Source organism: Necator americanus, chromosome I (assembly GCF_031761385.1).
Source record: "Necator americanus strain Aroian chromosome I, whole genome shotgun sequence".
Classification (NCBI taxonomy): Eukaryota; Metazoa; Nematoda; class Chromadorea; order Rhabditida; family Ancylostomatidae; genus Necator; species Necator americanus.
In genome coordinates, this window is record NC_087371.1 from 27,004,965 (window position 1) to 27,021,200 (window position 16,236).

General features: G+C 41.7%; 2 protein-coding genes across 4 annotated transcripts; one reads left to right on the forward strand and one right to left on the reverse strand.

The window, feature by feature from the left end:
- Positions 1 to 4,676: 4,676 nt before the first annotated feature.
- On the forward strand, positions 4,677 to 7,527 carry RB195_006969 (uncharacterized protein; the record flags this gene model as incomplete). Of its 2 annotated transcripts, XM_064180351.1 has the most annotated exons (6): positions 4,677 to 4,747; positions 5,326 to 5,498; positions 5,634 to 5,754; positions 5,832 to 5,954; positions 6,008 to 6,575; positions 6,649 to 7,527. In XM_064180351.1, 6 exons carry the CDS (start codon positions 4,677 to 4,679, stop codon positions 7,525 to 7,527), a joined length of 1,935 nt encoding a protein of 644 aa, XP_064037229.1. The 2 variants fall into 2 exon arrangements, with proteins under 2 accessions (XP_064037229.1, XP_064037230.1); XM_064180350.1 differs by lacking the exons at positions 4,677 to 4,747; positions 5,326 to 5,498; positions 5,634 to 5,754; positions 5,832 to 5,954 and having other exon boundaries at positions 6,075 to 6,575.
- Positions 7,528 to 9,270: 1,743 nt separating this feature from the next.
- Positions 9,271 to 15,892, reverse strand: RB195_006970 (uncharacterized protein; the record flags this gene model as incomplete). 2 transcript variants are annotated; one of them, XM_064180352.1, is made up of 9 exons in its annotated part: positions 9,271 to 9,363; positions 11,306 to 11,498; positions 13,039 to 13,224; positions 13,374 to 13,483; positions 13,555 to 13,642; positions 13,696 to 13,776; positions 13,830 to 13,929; positions 15,619 to 15,741; positions 15,799 to 15,892. In XM_064180352.1, the coding sequence occupies 9 exons, from the start codon at positions 15,890 to 15,892 to the stop codon at positions 9,271 to 9,273; spliced, it is 1,068 nt and encodes a 355-aa protein (XP_064037231.1). The 2 variants fall into 2 exon arrangements, with proteins under 2 accessions (XP_064037231.1, XP_064037232.1); XM_064180353.1 differs by having other exon boundaries at positions 15,799 to 15,835.
- Positions 15,893 to 16,236: the final 344 nt, after the last annotated feature.

Genomic DNA, 16,236 nt, shown 5'->3' on the forward strand with positions numbered 1-16,236 from the left:
GCTTGCGCGTTTTCGCCGTGCTGTCTCTGGGTCACGGTTTGTTTCTTCTCTTGTGATCCGAAGTTCGAAAAGTTTCCCGAACCTCTTAACCGGTAGATAGGAGGAAACTCATTATTATCACTTTTGTTCATTCGTTCGTACAAGTCGGTATTTGAGATATTATTCTGTTGCAGTCTTTAATTTGGAAAGTAATGAATGACAAGCCACAAGATAAACTGCAGATCTTCAACAGCAGAAACAATCGGTAGTTCTGAGTAGTTTTGGCGCAGTAAAAGATGCGTAGGACACTAAATTGAACTGACGTAAGACTTCAAGTTTTCGAGATTTTTCATGTTTGCCAAACCGTTGTAAGAAAAAAGAAGAGCAAAAAGAAGAGCCGAGAAGAAAACAAGACATGCACAACGGATTTAAAACAGGAGACTAAAATAAGAAGGAGAAAGAAGCGTTATCACAGTCTTTAACGTTAGTAAGAAAAAATATTCAAGTTATGAGGAAGAATATGAGTTCAAATGTAATCAAGATGTAACCTTCCCCCAAAAAATCCACTTTAATTTCGTGATGCTGCGTTTTAATAAGGATACAGCTAACGATTCTACATTATGCACAAAAATACACTCCAAACAGAGAAAAATCCCAATTATTTTTCTAAAGCTTTGATGGACTGGTGGAAACGTTTTTAAGCGCTCTATTACACAAATGCGCACAAAGAATGTGCCGGGTGCTAGGTTCCATATCAAATTTATCAACTCCATTTGATTTCTCAAATACGCAATACAGAATTAGTGACGAGTTCTAGTATTCTTCATGAGGTCTGTGAGAAGAATCTCCGATACTTTCTCATCCTTTCTTTTAATTAATACTTAGTATAAAACACATCTCACAAATCAGGATGAATATCAAGTGTAAATGATATCATATCAAACCGAGTGTTTGATGGATTACTGTTTGTTGCACCCCTTTCAGGATTGTCACTAACTGGAACTCACTTGGTTCGGTGATGACTTTGACGACAAATGGTGACGTCAGTCTACGTATTCTCTTCCTAATGTTATCAAAGGCTAAATGTTGCATCGCAGCTTCTTCTACTACTAAACAGCGCAGCCGACTCTTCTCCTCTGCGTTGTCCGCTAATTTACAGCAGTCAGTACAACACAACGTCTATGACATTTATAAAAAACGATAGGGAAAAAAGGAAAGTGGCAAAAAAGCTAGAAAGCTGCTAGAACGTTCCTGAGAGTGTAAAGGTCGTATCCGTGACGCTTTACACGACGTATGGCCCCGACAGGAGAAGAAACGAGCTAAAAAAAGCCATACATCGTTTGACGGTGCGGAACCAATGTGTTACCAGGCGAGCGATTTCGCAAGCAGAAGAAAACGTAAGTAGATGAAGTGCAGAAAGCATACGCACATTTCTCTATTTCACTACACCCGTAAGATGCACGAACGAAATCGTGAACCAGAATCGCATGGAAACTTTTGTAGGATAGGCAATCACGAAAATGATCTGCAAAATCAGCCACCGTTTCTATCTCGTAAGATTCTGATCTTTACGAAATCCTTATGTTTACATCGAACTTGTCTACGTCTTGCGAATGACCCGATTAACCCGATTTATTCAACATCAACTCCGAACGTTCAGACTTCTAGCTCACCCTATCACTCCCGTACTCATCTAGAAAACCGATTTTCATTAAGACGAGATGAAAAAAAGGACATTGAGTTGATCTCGAGTCTTTGCGCTACGTTAGTATTAACTAAATCATTTACATGGACTGCAAAAGCGAAATAACAACAAACTTACCAAGTCGTTCTCGGGTCTCGGAGCTTTCGCATACACTTCCCTGTATTTTCTACTAGTGTGCCAATGGGGTTTTGGATAGGTTTTGAATGGAACCTTCATTAGCCAGACGTTTCGGCCTTTTGGAGTGTGTTTCAATGGATGTGACGCCAGTGGTGGCACCTAGTGTTTTGGTGCAAAAATAATGCGAGTTTTTAAACATTCGCTTCTGAACGCCATAACTTGCCTCAAAATCAACCTAATCAATCGAAGTAAGAACCATTACAGTGTATGCATCTTCGCGAAAGAGATACAAGTTTGCTCATTCCCGCTGCAAAAAGTCCGAGTTTTTGAAGTCCACGAACTTCCGGAAATTGTTCTCGGGATCATTTTGGTTTAGGGAGATCTTATTTCTTAGGCAGCTGTCCAGATGTTTGAAAAAGTGATAGTCGGTTAGTGGAAGGTATGGCGAATATCAAAGTGAGGCAGAATCTCTTTTTTTATTTTTTTTCTCTTTCACCTTTGAAATACCAGTGGCCGGTCATTGTCGTGTAGGAGAATCATTTTGTCCAGTTCGTTTGGGCGCCTGCATGTTCAACTTTTTCCAATTTCTCCAAATTGCGAACGACTGTTGAATGGTCAAGTTTTTGGGACGTCTAGTTTTTGGGCAACCTCTCTTGTTGTTTTGAGCGGATTATCTTCGATGATTGCCTTCAGCAAGTTGTCGTCAACTTCAGAAGGGCCTCAGCGACCTTATCTTCCAGGCTCAACAATATCATCACAACGAAACCTTTGGAACCAACGCCGCACCGTGGATTCATTGGCGCTTCGTCCTTCCCGAACACCGCTGATATTCCGAGCTGTCTCCGCTGCAGACTTACCCAGCTTGAACTCGTAGAAGAAGATTTAGCGGAAATCTTGCCTGGGTATATTTCTTCCTGGGTCTTGGTACTGACCAAATACTGATCCTCGTTCAAGATCACTTTGACACTAATAACCACAACAAATTTTGCTGCAAGACGCTACACGGCTTCTAATATTAAAGATGCGTACAACAAAAGAGAAAAAAAAGAGCTTACATATGGAAATGGAAATGGTAATGGAAATGGAATGGAATCAAGAGCTGAACAGCTGCTAAGATGAAACCGTCGTTCCTAATCGAGACTGAAGCATCCCAAGAATCGACCGACTAGACATGCAAGTCATATTGTGGAAGTTCACAAAATGTTCTAAATTTGCAATTGGCCTTTATAAGGATAGTCCATTTATTTGTAGGTTTTCACGTATGGAAAAACAATTGTCATCATTCATGCAAGAACGAGTTCGTTCTTCCCTTTGCCACATCACAACATACCACCGACGGTACTTTGCAGTTAACACAAATTGCACGCGCAGAATCTGGTACGAGACACTAAAATTAGGAATTTTGTTGAATTGAGCTGAAAACGATAAACTGAAGATTTGGACGATTCGTTTCAACTGATTGCGCGAGGAATATAAATGAAAACGTGAGCTATAAAATAAAAGTTCTTTTAACATTTGAAAACATTTTCTTAGGTTCTCAGAGAAGAAATGGACGGAGACGGGAAGATGGTAAAGCGCTGGATGGCGTCCTTAAATGTATAACTTTGTAAATCGAAAGAAAGTTTCAATCGAGGTTAAAGTCGCATTTCCTTTCAAATAGTCTCGATGTGATGCATCTTTCATTTTCTTTGTGAGTTATTCTTCCGAAGAAACAAAGATGTAAGAACGCGGAATAGATCTGGAGCAGAGTTCGTTTTTTTTCTGTTGACGGCAGGATTACACATACATTGCTCATCTTCTATTAGGAATACCCATAACTAATCAATTATTATTAGTGTGGAATATTTTTTTCATTCTAGTTCACAGCGTGAATGCATAAAGACGTGTTTTGTAATATTAGCAATATTACAACTTGTGACTCCAACTTTTGTAACAATTAAATTCAAACATTTTTATTTCACGTAATAATGTAAAATGAAGGACAATCAACTAACCGAAGAACATTTATGTCGTTGCATGTTGTTTCATCTTCGATCGGGTGTTAGTGTGGCGGTCGCAACAAAGAAATTTTCTTATGTGTATTGCTGAAAGTCAATAACTGTCAAAGCTGGTTAAGAAAATTTTCCAGCGGCAACTTTGTCCTTTCTGATAGCGAACGAAGTGAACGTAACGTTGAGTTTGATAATGACACTTTAAAATCAATGGTGGCAACAGATTCCACACTGAGTATCCAAGGAATAGAAAACACTATTCACAACTGATACTTGATCAACAATTCAAGGATAAGTTCCAAGTTCGACCTTCTTTGAATCTTGGCTTGGTAGAGTTTTTTGTTTACAGTTTACACAATTTCAGATAATTTCAGATATGTTCAAGAAATTGAGAAGGTTTATAGAACGGTCAGCTCTGGTCAACAGAAAAGGAGTAATATTGCAGCACGATAATGGCAGGCAGTAATATAAATGAAAAATAAGGCAGCCTAACTGGGAGCTCTTACCTCATCTTCCACATTTTCCAGACATAGCATCATCTAATTTTTATACATTCCTATTGATGAAATCAATATCTATCTCTCAGGAACAAAAAGTTCAAAAATATCGGTGATGTGCGAGCTCACCTAAAATCATATTTTTCTTCAGAGGAAACGAAATGTTATGAACGGTGGATTGAAACACTACCAAAAAGATGGCAAAAGGACCTGGATAACGAGAGATTGCATAATTGACTAAAGATATTTTTTGATTTCTTTTTTGTTACCGCTGAAATAATTGAATAAATAATACTTTCAGTCGTTCATTAATTTACTTTACCTGTACCGTAATCATTCAGTCTTCGTAAGGAGACAATAATCAAAAATAGAAGCAAAATGTCAGCTATGGTGGCCCTGGCCGTCGGGCAGCTATGGTGGCGAGACTTCGTCTCGGCAGGTTCAACCATGCCACAAAGGTGTCCGGCTAGTAGCCCGGTCCTTGGGCCAAGGCTAGCTTAGGAGGTGTACGACGATTCCGGTGCCGGCTGCTGCTTGCTAGTGCGACAAGCCGACCGAGGACAACACCCCCGTCGCGTCATACTGCTAATGTCTACTATGTGTTCTTCGAAGCTAGGGCGTACCCCAGAAGCGACGCGCATTGTCCTCGCCCGGGCAATGTGGCAATATACGAGGGCTACCGGCTGAGGACGAAGCCGGCCAAAGTTAGTCCGCCATCGCCAGCAACATCCAGTGCGCTTGGCAACACTTAACGTTGGGACGCTTACTGGAAGAAGTCGTGAACTGGCAGACAGTCTCGAAAACGCCGTGTTGACATATGTTGTGTACGGAGACTCGCTGAAAGGCTCCAGGAGGAATTAGGCGATGGCTACAAGCTGATCTACCACGGACATAATGCAAGGCGTTGGTTCTATTGAACGAGTCGTTTAGAAATAGCGTCCGCGGTGTCGACTATCGGATCGCTTGATGGCTTAAAAGTAGATACGGAAGTGGAATTGCGAGTCGTCTCTGCTTTGGCACAGATGGGCTTGTGAAGAAGAAGGCGTGCTTTGGAAGATCTAGCAGTACGCCCATCCTGGAAGGCGAGGAAGTACTTTAATCGAGAGACTTCAACGGACATGTCGGTTCCCGAAAGACGATTCAGAGTTGTCGGTGGATACGGCTATGGAGCTCTAAGACGACGGGTTGCGAATCCTAGATGTGTTGCAAGTGACTTGATCAGCTAACACGCGATCGAAAGAAAACGCATTTGATCACGTACACCGCGGCGGTCGTGAAACACAAATGATTTCTGATGTTACGCGACGAGATCGCCGACTTCTGCGGATTAAAAGTATCCTACAGACCATGTCGCTGCCCAACACCATCTGCTCGTTATGGACTTGAAAATCTCCCGTCCAAGGAAGAGACATCCAAGGACTGAAACACAGCGCATCAAATGGTGGAATCTGAAGGATCGAAAGGGGTTTTTCGCGTCCATGGCTCCATCTACACTTCCCCACCCTACTCGTAGTGTGGAGGAAATGTGGTTGTCTACTTCAGCGTTATACGCTTGACCGCGGAAAACACTCTGGGAAAGACGACTCTAGGTAAGCCAAAGGTACAAAAGGATACGTGGTTTTGGAACGAGGAAGTTCAGGCGGCAATTCGTGAGAAGAAGTCCAAGTATAAGCTCTGGTGGAGGACGCGTCAGCCTGAAGATCGGGGTGCTTACCTAGCGGCGAAGAGGAGGCTAAGAAGGCAGTCTCCAAGGCGAAGTCGGACCGCTACAAGGCTGTGTACGACATGCTTGATACCAGAGAAGGCGAGCGGGCAGTGTATCGTTTAGTCAGAGCACGTCATCGCTCAACGTTGGATATGGAGCACACCAAGATCGTTAAGGGAGCTGATGGAGCCGTTCTGCGCCGCTCTGGTCAGATCCTGGAGAGGTGGCGAGAGTACTACAGTCACTTGTGTAACGAAGAGTTCTGTCATCCTCCCATCCCAACCGTTCCCAGCGTCGAGGGTCCTGTTCTACCAATTACTGCCGTCGAAGTCAGTGCTGCCCTCGCAAAAATGAAGTCGAACAAGGCAACCGGTCCTGATGACATACCTGTTGATTTCTGGAAGCTGCTAGGAGATCGAGGGTCCATGTGGCTCGCAACTCTATTTAACAAGATCGTTGCAGAAGGACGGACTCCAGACGTTTGGCAAACTTCCGTGACCGTGCCTGTCTGGAAAGGGAAAGGAGACATTGCTGACTGCACCTCGTACAGGCCTATACGACTGCTCTGCCATACGATGAAGGTTTTTGAGCGTGTCCTGGAAGCTCGTCTGAGGAAATTGTTGGCGTTTCACTCAACCAGTGCGGTTTTGTAAGGACTGCAGCACTATAGATGCTATCCATGCTGTCCGAATCCTTCTGGAGAAACATCGAGAGAAGAACCGCAGTGTGCATCTTGCTTTTCTCGATCTCGAGAAAGCTTTCGACCGTGTCCCACATGAGCTGTTATGGATGTCCATGAGGTCGCATAGAGTACCAGAAGAATATGTGCGGTGGACGAAGCTGCTTTATGCGAAGCCTACCAGCGTTGTACGATGTGCTGTTGGAACAAGCAGGCCATTCCCTGTACGAGTAGGGGTTCATCAGGGTTCATCCCTCTCACCTCTGCTGTTCATACTGTGCATGGACACGATAACGAAGGAAATCCAGAAGCAGCATCCGTGGACTCTACTCTTTGCCGACGATGTCATGCTCGCGTCGGAGTCTCGAGATGATCTTCAGAAACAAGTACAGTCTTGGAAGGATCAGCTGCAGCAATATGGATTGCGCCTCAACACATCAAAAACTGAGTACATGGAGTGCGGACCCAGGATAGAGGATGGTTCAATTCGTGTTGATGGCACCGAATTAAACAAGGTGAACTGCTTCAAATACCTTGGATCCAAAGTGACTTCCACAGGCGACACTGATCAAGAGGGTCGAGCACGTGTTAATGCTGCATGGATGAAATGGAAAATGGCAACAGGGGTACTATGCGACAAGAAAGTCCCTGTTCGACTGAAGTCGAAGATCTACAGGACGGTTGTGCGTCCTGTTGCCCTTTACGGATGCAGTGCTGGCCGACAACGAAAGCCTTGGAAGAGTGCTGCACGCTATGGAGATGCGGATGTTGAGGTGGACGATAGGTGTAACGCTAAAAGAGAAAGTATCCAACGACACTGTGCGCTCCATCTTCGGTGTCGTCCCGATAACTGAGAAGATGAAGGAGGCGCGACTGAGATGGTTTGGTCACGTATTGCGGCGGGAGGAAGATTCTGTTGCCAAAACCGCTCTGAAGCTCGACGTTTCAGGAGTGAGGCCGCGCGGGAGGCCAAAGATTCGCTGGTTAGACCGTGTGAAGCTGGATATGATAGATGCACGTTTGTGTACGGCTGATGCAATGGATAGAACCAAATGGAAGACAAGAAGCAGAAAAGCGGACCCTGCAACAACGCGGGACAAACGCTAGGAAGAAGAAGAAGCAAAATGTCAATAAGAATGTAAACTCTCGAAGCTGTTCCTCTCTGCTTTTATCTCGTTTTCCTTTCGCATTCAAATAGTCTTGCGACAGTCCATTCCGTCAACTCTGTCAAAGTCAGTGAACTCTGCTGCTGATCTCTTCGCTATTTTTTCTGTTCTATTCCGACACAGTACTGAAACTTCTTTCTACCCTGATCTTCCTGCAAGTTACCTTCGTGTCATTATTCCTTCCTTGGCTACCCGCTTTGAAACGAATGCAATTATCCGGAAAGGAAATAAGAATCACTTTGAGTAGAATCTTCTACATTCATTTATGTTGCAGAATTTATCATCTGGTCGAATAAAAAGTGAATGTATAAATAGACTACAAATGCATCAACCACAACTTTCTGGAAATTCACCGCCTCAAGCGCTCGCCGTCATTTGCTGCTTAGAGAGGTTTCAGCTAAAGACAACTTATACATAATTTAACGCCCTAATCTAATTGAGTGGAATATAAAAAAAAATTTAGGTCAAACTCACCGGACAACGGCCAACACGCACAATTTTTGTTTATTTTCATTTTTATTTATTTTATTTTTATTTATTTCATCCGAAGTATGGCTGAAATATTGAACGTACATGATTTACTTGGTTGTCGAACGGAACTTACCAAAGGGCAAAATTTTGAGACAAATGGAGCGTATGCGGACATTCCCCAGAATTTACCCTAACGTCGTCAGTGCCCGTTCAAGAAAGCGGATAGGCGCTTAAAGGCATCACCCCACGAATCTGAGGTGTCGGCTGTATGGTGAATGAGGCAGAGCAATCCTCGATCTTATTCTGAATGATTCTGTACGAAGAAATTTCGTTGTCTTTGTATTCATTCCTTGATGGTGCGGTGCCTCATCCATGGGGCTGCTTAATTCTTTGGCGCGGAGATCCGTATTAAAGGCATCACCACACGAATCTGAGGTGGTACGGATTTCAGGCGGAGTATTCGTATATCGTAGATTATCGCACCGTAGATTATGGGAAGGGGGGGGGGGTGATTCCGCCCATTTCTTCCTAATTGCCGTAAAAAACGGCCCGGAAAATATGGCTTCGAGCGTTCCGGCGCGCTACTTTCTACGAGTTCGACTGGAGAGTGCCTTGTTTTTGTCAACACTTTTCACTTTTACTCGTTCAAAAGATTTAAAACTCTTTCTAAGTGCAGTCAATGAAAGAACAAAAGCATTATTTATTCAAGCATGTTCTCTCCTTATCACCAGCATTGGATAAAAGAGTGGGCAGAAATTTTAAGACTAGAAATTTTGAAATGTTGACTGAGTAACAGGTATATAACTCATCCAGAACCAAGTGAGAGAAATGCGAGTACATTAAAACAAGTGAGTAACTGCGTATCACTCGTAAATGGGAAAAAACAAATGAAGTAAACAGCAATCACAGAACAAAGATCATGAAGAGCGTGGGTATGCAAAAAAAATAACAAAATTTTTTCTAAAGATGAACTGCTTTAGAAAGTCCAACTAACATTGCTCCAGTCAAGGTAACAACCATGGCAGCAGCGAAAAATGTTAGATTCCTTCGACCCTGGAAACCAAATTATAGTTACATTTAGTCGGGAACAGTAGATAAGAGAAGTGAAACCAAAACTCTATCAGTTATATACACTCTATTTGTACGCGAAGATTTGAAAGTGAAAATCCAAGAAGCGAGAGTCCCACCAAGAGGGCTACCATTACCACGCAACCATTCTAAGAGCCAGGTCGTTCCAATCCGACCGCACCAATAGAATTTTCGTGCTGTAGATCTACTGAGGTTCAATTTGGATCCGAGATGAAACAGAGGCTGTTCCGTTAAGAACGCACAACTGTTGGGTTCACTTGATGGGAACTTGGAAGACGTTAAGCTCTCATTAGAGTTCGTAGACGCAGGGCAGGCGTTCCATCTGCGCATCTCTTATTGCGCTGCGTCGACCTACGTCAAGATCTGCCCTAGTTCTCTTCTCCGCTTGTAGGTCTTCGTTCGCTTTGCTTTTTTAAATGAATTATGGAAGCTATGACTTGTATGATCTACACCCATATCACAATAAATTTCAGCAATCTCCTAGATATGCTCACTTTTGCGGCACAGCACTTCGATTGCACTTCGATTGCAGCAAAATTGACGGGTATTTGCACGACTTGAATAATTGTTATGACTAGTCTCACCTCCTACTGTGCTCCTCAAGTACACTCTTTTATACTGGGCAGTTAAAGCATTTTTATATACTAGCTAGTCTGGTATATGAGCAACTGTTCGCAGCGATCGAGTTCGTACTCGTACTTCGTTACTTTTTCTTTTGAAATTCTCAAATTTGAATGGAGATCAAGAGATTAGTGGAGTTTAACGCCAGAAACTTTATCCTTTATCCTTTAATAGATTTAGTTGCCTCATGACCGATGCGAAAAAGCATCTTTAATGGTATGATCTTTTCGTTAAACTGCAATGTCAAGAAATGCACCTTTTCAAACTGGATTATTGTGATTGGTGAAGTGCCTATCTTTCTATTTAGGTCATCCAAATGTCATGTGTTAATATCTGATTTGCTAATTGGTGGATAAGATGCCAGGGATGTGATGACACCATTGGATTGTCCGTTTACTTTTAGTGAGACTCCAGAATTTATTTGTCTGGGTTAGAGTGGATAAAGGATAAAGTCTTTGGCGTATCAATCCACTTGGGATGCGCCAACGCATTTTACTGTAATTCATAATCGTTGAGGTTTTGGAAAGTGTGTTGGCCCATTCAATGACTTGCGGGGGCCAGCCGAGGATTAAGTCAGTGTTTTATCCTCCCAGACAAGTCTGGTACCAATTTATCGACCCCGGAGGGATGAAAGGCTTTGCACTAGGGCGACTTCGAACCATAAAAAGTTTGGCTACAACGGACCTCTAACCGACTGCGCCACTCTCGGCCCTTTGTCTGAGTTAACAAGGAAAAAAGTCGCAAAAGTTCCTAGCTATGCCAAGAATTGTGCCTGAAACATGGGAATGACAGCAGCTATCAGGAGAACTTTATTAATTTTTTTTTTTTTAATTTTTTAATTTTTTTTTTTAAAAAAAAAAAAAAAAAAAAAAAAATAATTTAAATTCAAAATGGCATCCATCTGATCAAATTCTATTTATCTCCAGACTCGAATTCCAATACATCTCAGAACGATGATGACTCCAAATCGTTTTTCTGTTGACTTGAGCTGTACACAAGATTACTATTATTTTTATTCTCGCAACGTTCCGTCGAGTTCACTTTTTCTCGATCTGGATTTGGTTCCAAAGGAAGGCTTAAGATTTTACTTGTGGAGGGGATAAGACGTTTGATCAAATGCACCGCATACGATTTCACCTTTCGAGGCTCTGAAGAAGGCGGACTAGCGGTGACGTTAGCCAAAAATAAAAATTATGATCATGTCGTGTGCAGCTCGACTCAAACATGCACCAATTCTTTACAGTCCACCATTTGAGCTTACGTGAAACAAATATACTATTCTTACCTTTATCTCATGGAAGTACAGTATACTCCAAGCTGATGCAAAACAACCAGGCAGCATTGTTATTATGGGGAAAGTAACTGCTTGGGAGAGGTGTTGATTGGCAATAAAGAAGGAGGACTGAGCAATTCCCCACAGCAAACCAGACAAAAACGACGGTAGAAATATGAACGGAGGCACAATCGGGCGGTTCCGCCTAAAAATTTTTATTACAGTGACACAATCGGAAACACTTTTCTGTCCTTGTCGATGATCTATGTCTGGATTTCGTAATTGGTAACATAGATTAGCAACACGAACAGAACATTATATCTTATATATAGAGATGTAGTATAATTAACAATATAAAATATTAATATAATAATATAACATATTATATTAACATATTATACTAATATAATGTACTAATACAATGTCTAAAAGATATATTTTATGACGACATGGCCCAGGAATCTTGTTCAGGAAAATCATTAGTCTGACAAGATCCATTTGCAGTACACCTCCCTACCGCTTCTGGTGCAGTAAATTACATCTTTTTGTTAACATTTCCGTTCGTTCGTTAAGGATACTTGGTGATACATTATTTGATTTGATGTCTTCGCTTGTTTGAGATTTTTGGTTTTTTTTTCTTTTGCGGTTCCCGCAACGCTAAAGAATAGAGGCGAATTGGTACATACATCTACTGCGAGATTACGCGTTTAGAGTTCCACCTCGAGCAAATGACAGTAGTTTAACGGCAGCGTATCACGATCACGGCAAAAGCTAGAGTTCGGTTAGTAGGTTGCAGAACCCAAAGTGGTTCCGCTTATCTTCCCCTAATCGTCTACAAAACGACGTGGAAACCGCTTTAGTTTCTGGGAAGTAGGTTAGAACGCGCTTCTATGAACACAACCTACTCCCCCCAGCAGCCTATTCATTGATTTCACTAGAAAAGTCTCGCAAGAAGACATAATTGAACTTCGACCGCTCGCACTTCGATGCGGCGCGTCCACAAAGGTGAAGCGTGCGTTCTTTTGCGACGATTAAAAAAAGGTGAGCGCAACCGTAACATGTCGCCTTTAATGTAGAATGCACGAGCACTGTATTCATCAAAGAAGGAAAAGCGGATTACCTGAATTACGATAAATAGTAAGATTTTAAATATCTACTGTAGTTGCAGAAAAGCTATGGAGATAACTGTCGAGTAGTAATTTTATCACAGTGTATTCTTTTGTATTTCAATTGAATTCAGAACCCTAACAACTCGCGCTGAAATTTTCCTATGCGAACACTTTCACGACAACGTCGCCCATTATGCCATGATATACTTTTACCACAGTAACATTCGCCAAGAGTATAATCGATGGTGGATTTTGACAAAAAGCGACGATGAAGAAAGTTGTGAGTCTTAATCTTGCTTCGTATACATTATCGTTTCCATATGTTATTTCAAAAAGGTAAGTCAAAAAAAGACGAGACTTAAGTTCCAAGTTCGACCTTCTTTGAATCTTGGCATCGTAGAGTTTGATTGTGTACTACTTTCTTAAGCTGAACCAAGATTGTTATTGATCTTTATTCTGGCTAACGTTTCGGCGTCGTCGCCTTCTTCAGAGCCTTGATAGCCACGAAATCGTGATGTTAGCGGACCACCAGTTGTGAGAGTTGCGCCGCTAGTACTAGCGGCGTTAGCCAGAATAAAGATCAATAACAATCTTGGTTCAGCTTAAGAAAGTAGTACACAATCAGACGAGACTTACTTGATGAGGGCGTAGCCAATAAATATAGCCGTAGCAGTGAGGAATATTCCAAAATAATGTGAGAAAACATAAGACAAGCCATCCTGTGGATAACCAGGGAATTTTTCTGGATTATCCATCATGTAGATCACAGGAACAAACGTCATTCCATAGAATACACCGGCTATCAATGCCATAGCGAAACCACTGCAACAAATACTACTTAATCAGAGAATCTATGAATCAAGGAAGAAATCCAAACATGATAAAGCGATCCATGAAACCGATGAACTCAGGAAAGAGTATGGATGTCAGAAAGGCGAGGGAAAAATTTTAAACGTAAATATTACACTTACATTATCCGTTGTTTTCCTTTTTGCAAATTCACCATCTGTTGTTCAGAGTTCCCTTCTTTCTCCAAAGTTTTCACCTCCACATCTGCTAGTGGTTCCTTTTCCGGTGACTCCTGATCAATTACAACAATAACGCATTAAGAATGGAAGAGCAAATTCTACTTGCTTCAATAAGGGAACTTACTTGATTTTTTACTGTAACTAAGTCTATGCTAGCTTTTTCAGTACCTTCCTCATTTGAATCACTTCTTATTCTTGAAAAGAGGATACCTCTAAATATCTACGTTCAATCACATCGTCGTAACTGCAAAAATATCTCACCCACCCTATAATCACAAAAAGTAATCCACCGTAATTTAGAATGTCACTTTCTGGCGGATTTGGCTTCATTCCAAAGAGACCAAACCTTCAAAGAAGCATGTAAAGGGAAGAAATTCTAAACATCAGAGATCCCATTACCTTCCTCCTGCCCAACCCGTTAAGCAGTTAGTTGTATTCCAGATAAGAATACCAAGAGCCATTCCAAGTCTGGAAATGATTGGAATTGCTGTTGCATTGCCTATAAAAAAACTCTAAAAAACATCTTAAGGGCAACATACCACTAATCTGACGTGGTGAGGGAATCCACGGCAAAGGCTATGGATGGGGTTGTAGACTGGGGGATCCAGGATGGTTCCGATCATCTGTGCCTAATCGTCGTAAAAAAAAGTGGGAACAGCTTTAGACAGCTTTGGTTCCTACGAAGTACCTTAGAACATGTCTATATATGCACGTTACAGTCCCCTTCGCAGCTTGTTCACTGGTTTTACTCGAACACGCTGGTAAGGAGACCTCATCAATCGTCGACCACTCGCACGTGGATGCGACGCGTGCGCAAGGGTGGCGCGTTGCAACTGAGATCGTCGTGAAAAAAAGGGTCTTCCACGCCGTTTTTTTTACGACGATTAGGAAGCCATGGGTGGAACCACTCCAGATCTCGCAATCTACAACCACATCTCTAGCTTTTCCCGCGGTTTCCCTCACCACGACAGATTCGTGGTATGCCGTCTCTAAACAAAATCTAAAGAAAGTATCGCCGAAAAAGATTTACGCTAATGCAATTGAGATATACGAAGCACAGTAAACTGAAAGCTATGGAATGATCCTCTCTAACGTTGCTCCAACCAAAACCTACAGAAACTGAACACCCCCACAATCACCGACGCTTTGCAGACTGACCTTGTTTTATCAACAGAACCAAGTCGTATCGTTGATGACACGGAAGCATACTGATCAAACATTCATACGTTTTTCTGGATTTGCAAGGCAAATTGGGGATTCCCTTCATATTCGTGAACGACACCTCTACCAATATCTTGCGAAAGGCTTCCGAAGAGCAAAAATTTCGTGATATACCGCCTATAATTATGATTATACCCTCTATGATGGCAACTCGACTACAAGTCGGCCCAATTTAGAGTCTTTTTGAATAAATGTAGTCAAGTAAATTTAGAATTTTTTATTTTAGAGTTAGTGTTACTTTAAAAGTCACACAACCGTTACTTCCATGCTCTAACAAAACTAACATAACACTATTACTCAGCGCATCGCCCTGAAAAAATAGAAAGTGGCAGAATATCCTGACTTTACCGCTGCTTAATTTATTCTGATTTAACTGTCACGAACCACAAAATAAGAGGGCACAGCTCGATGAAAAGTGGGTTCTTCTTATTATAAATTAATGAACAATTACACACTACAGCCCTTATACTTTTGTTAGGCTCACGAAATTTTCACATGCACGGAAAAAGCATGGAAGTCCTGGAATACGAGTACGAAGTTAACAAAATACGAGTTCTTGTGATTCTGAGAGAGGATGTATGGGTACAACGAAATGAAGACTTTAGTGAAGATTTATCTCTACAAAATTCTTATAAACGCATTGGTTAGATAGATACAAATATAGATATCACATCCTTTCTGCGAGCCATGTTTTAAATTACTTCTTGTGCAGGTTTTCTATATACATTTCATGAAAAAAATACAAACTACATTTACTCTTCGCTGCAGAAACGTCTCTTTGTCACATTTTATTTTCTTTGACTTTCCCTAATACGGTACATCCATCCTCCCAATCTCACAATATCCACATCACCGCCCACTGCACTTTCATAAGTGAAGCTTACACTTTGAGAAAAAAGTAACTGTTATTTTGAATGATAATGAAAATTCAAAGTGAATTTTACTTAATGTCATGAGCCACAATCACCAATAGTCCAAAACGTTCCACCGAGCATCGCTAGCGGATAGAAACCTGGAAATCCCTGAAGACAAAAGACGAGAAAGCCGATGAAAAGAATCGCAGCTGACATGACCCATTGTGCAAACATCCCTAAAATTAGATTTTTGAGGAATTTTGAAGAGTACAGAAACGTATCGACGAACTCACCATCTGCAGCATCATACTTCCTAATAGGTACGAACATGGACCCGAAAAAAACCGACGAAACCCCACATGCGCAAAGTCCAACAGCGACGCTCATCTGGAAAAGCCCTTTTTCATAATCAAGGATTCTAAACCAAAAAAAGCAAAAAGTTCTCTCCGAAAAAACCAAACATAAGATAATGAACCGAATTAAAGACAAAAAATGGTTCCATGCAAACGCTGTTTTCAAGAGGTTTTCAGGCGTGTAGGTCTCTCTAGCCTCTGGTAGAGTCAGAAGGGTGATTTAAAAGCATAGTGGTGAAGTCCTGCAGCTACATTCGCGAATCCAGCAATTTTATTTAATTTTTTAAGCATTCAGAGATATCAGTCCCCACAACATCTACGAAAGTACGTCGCACAAACCACAAGCCTGTGCGCGATCAAAACATGAGGAAAATTTCT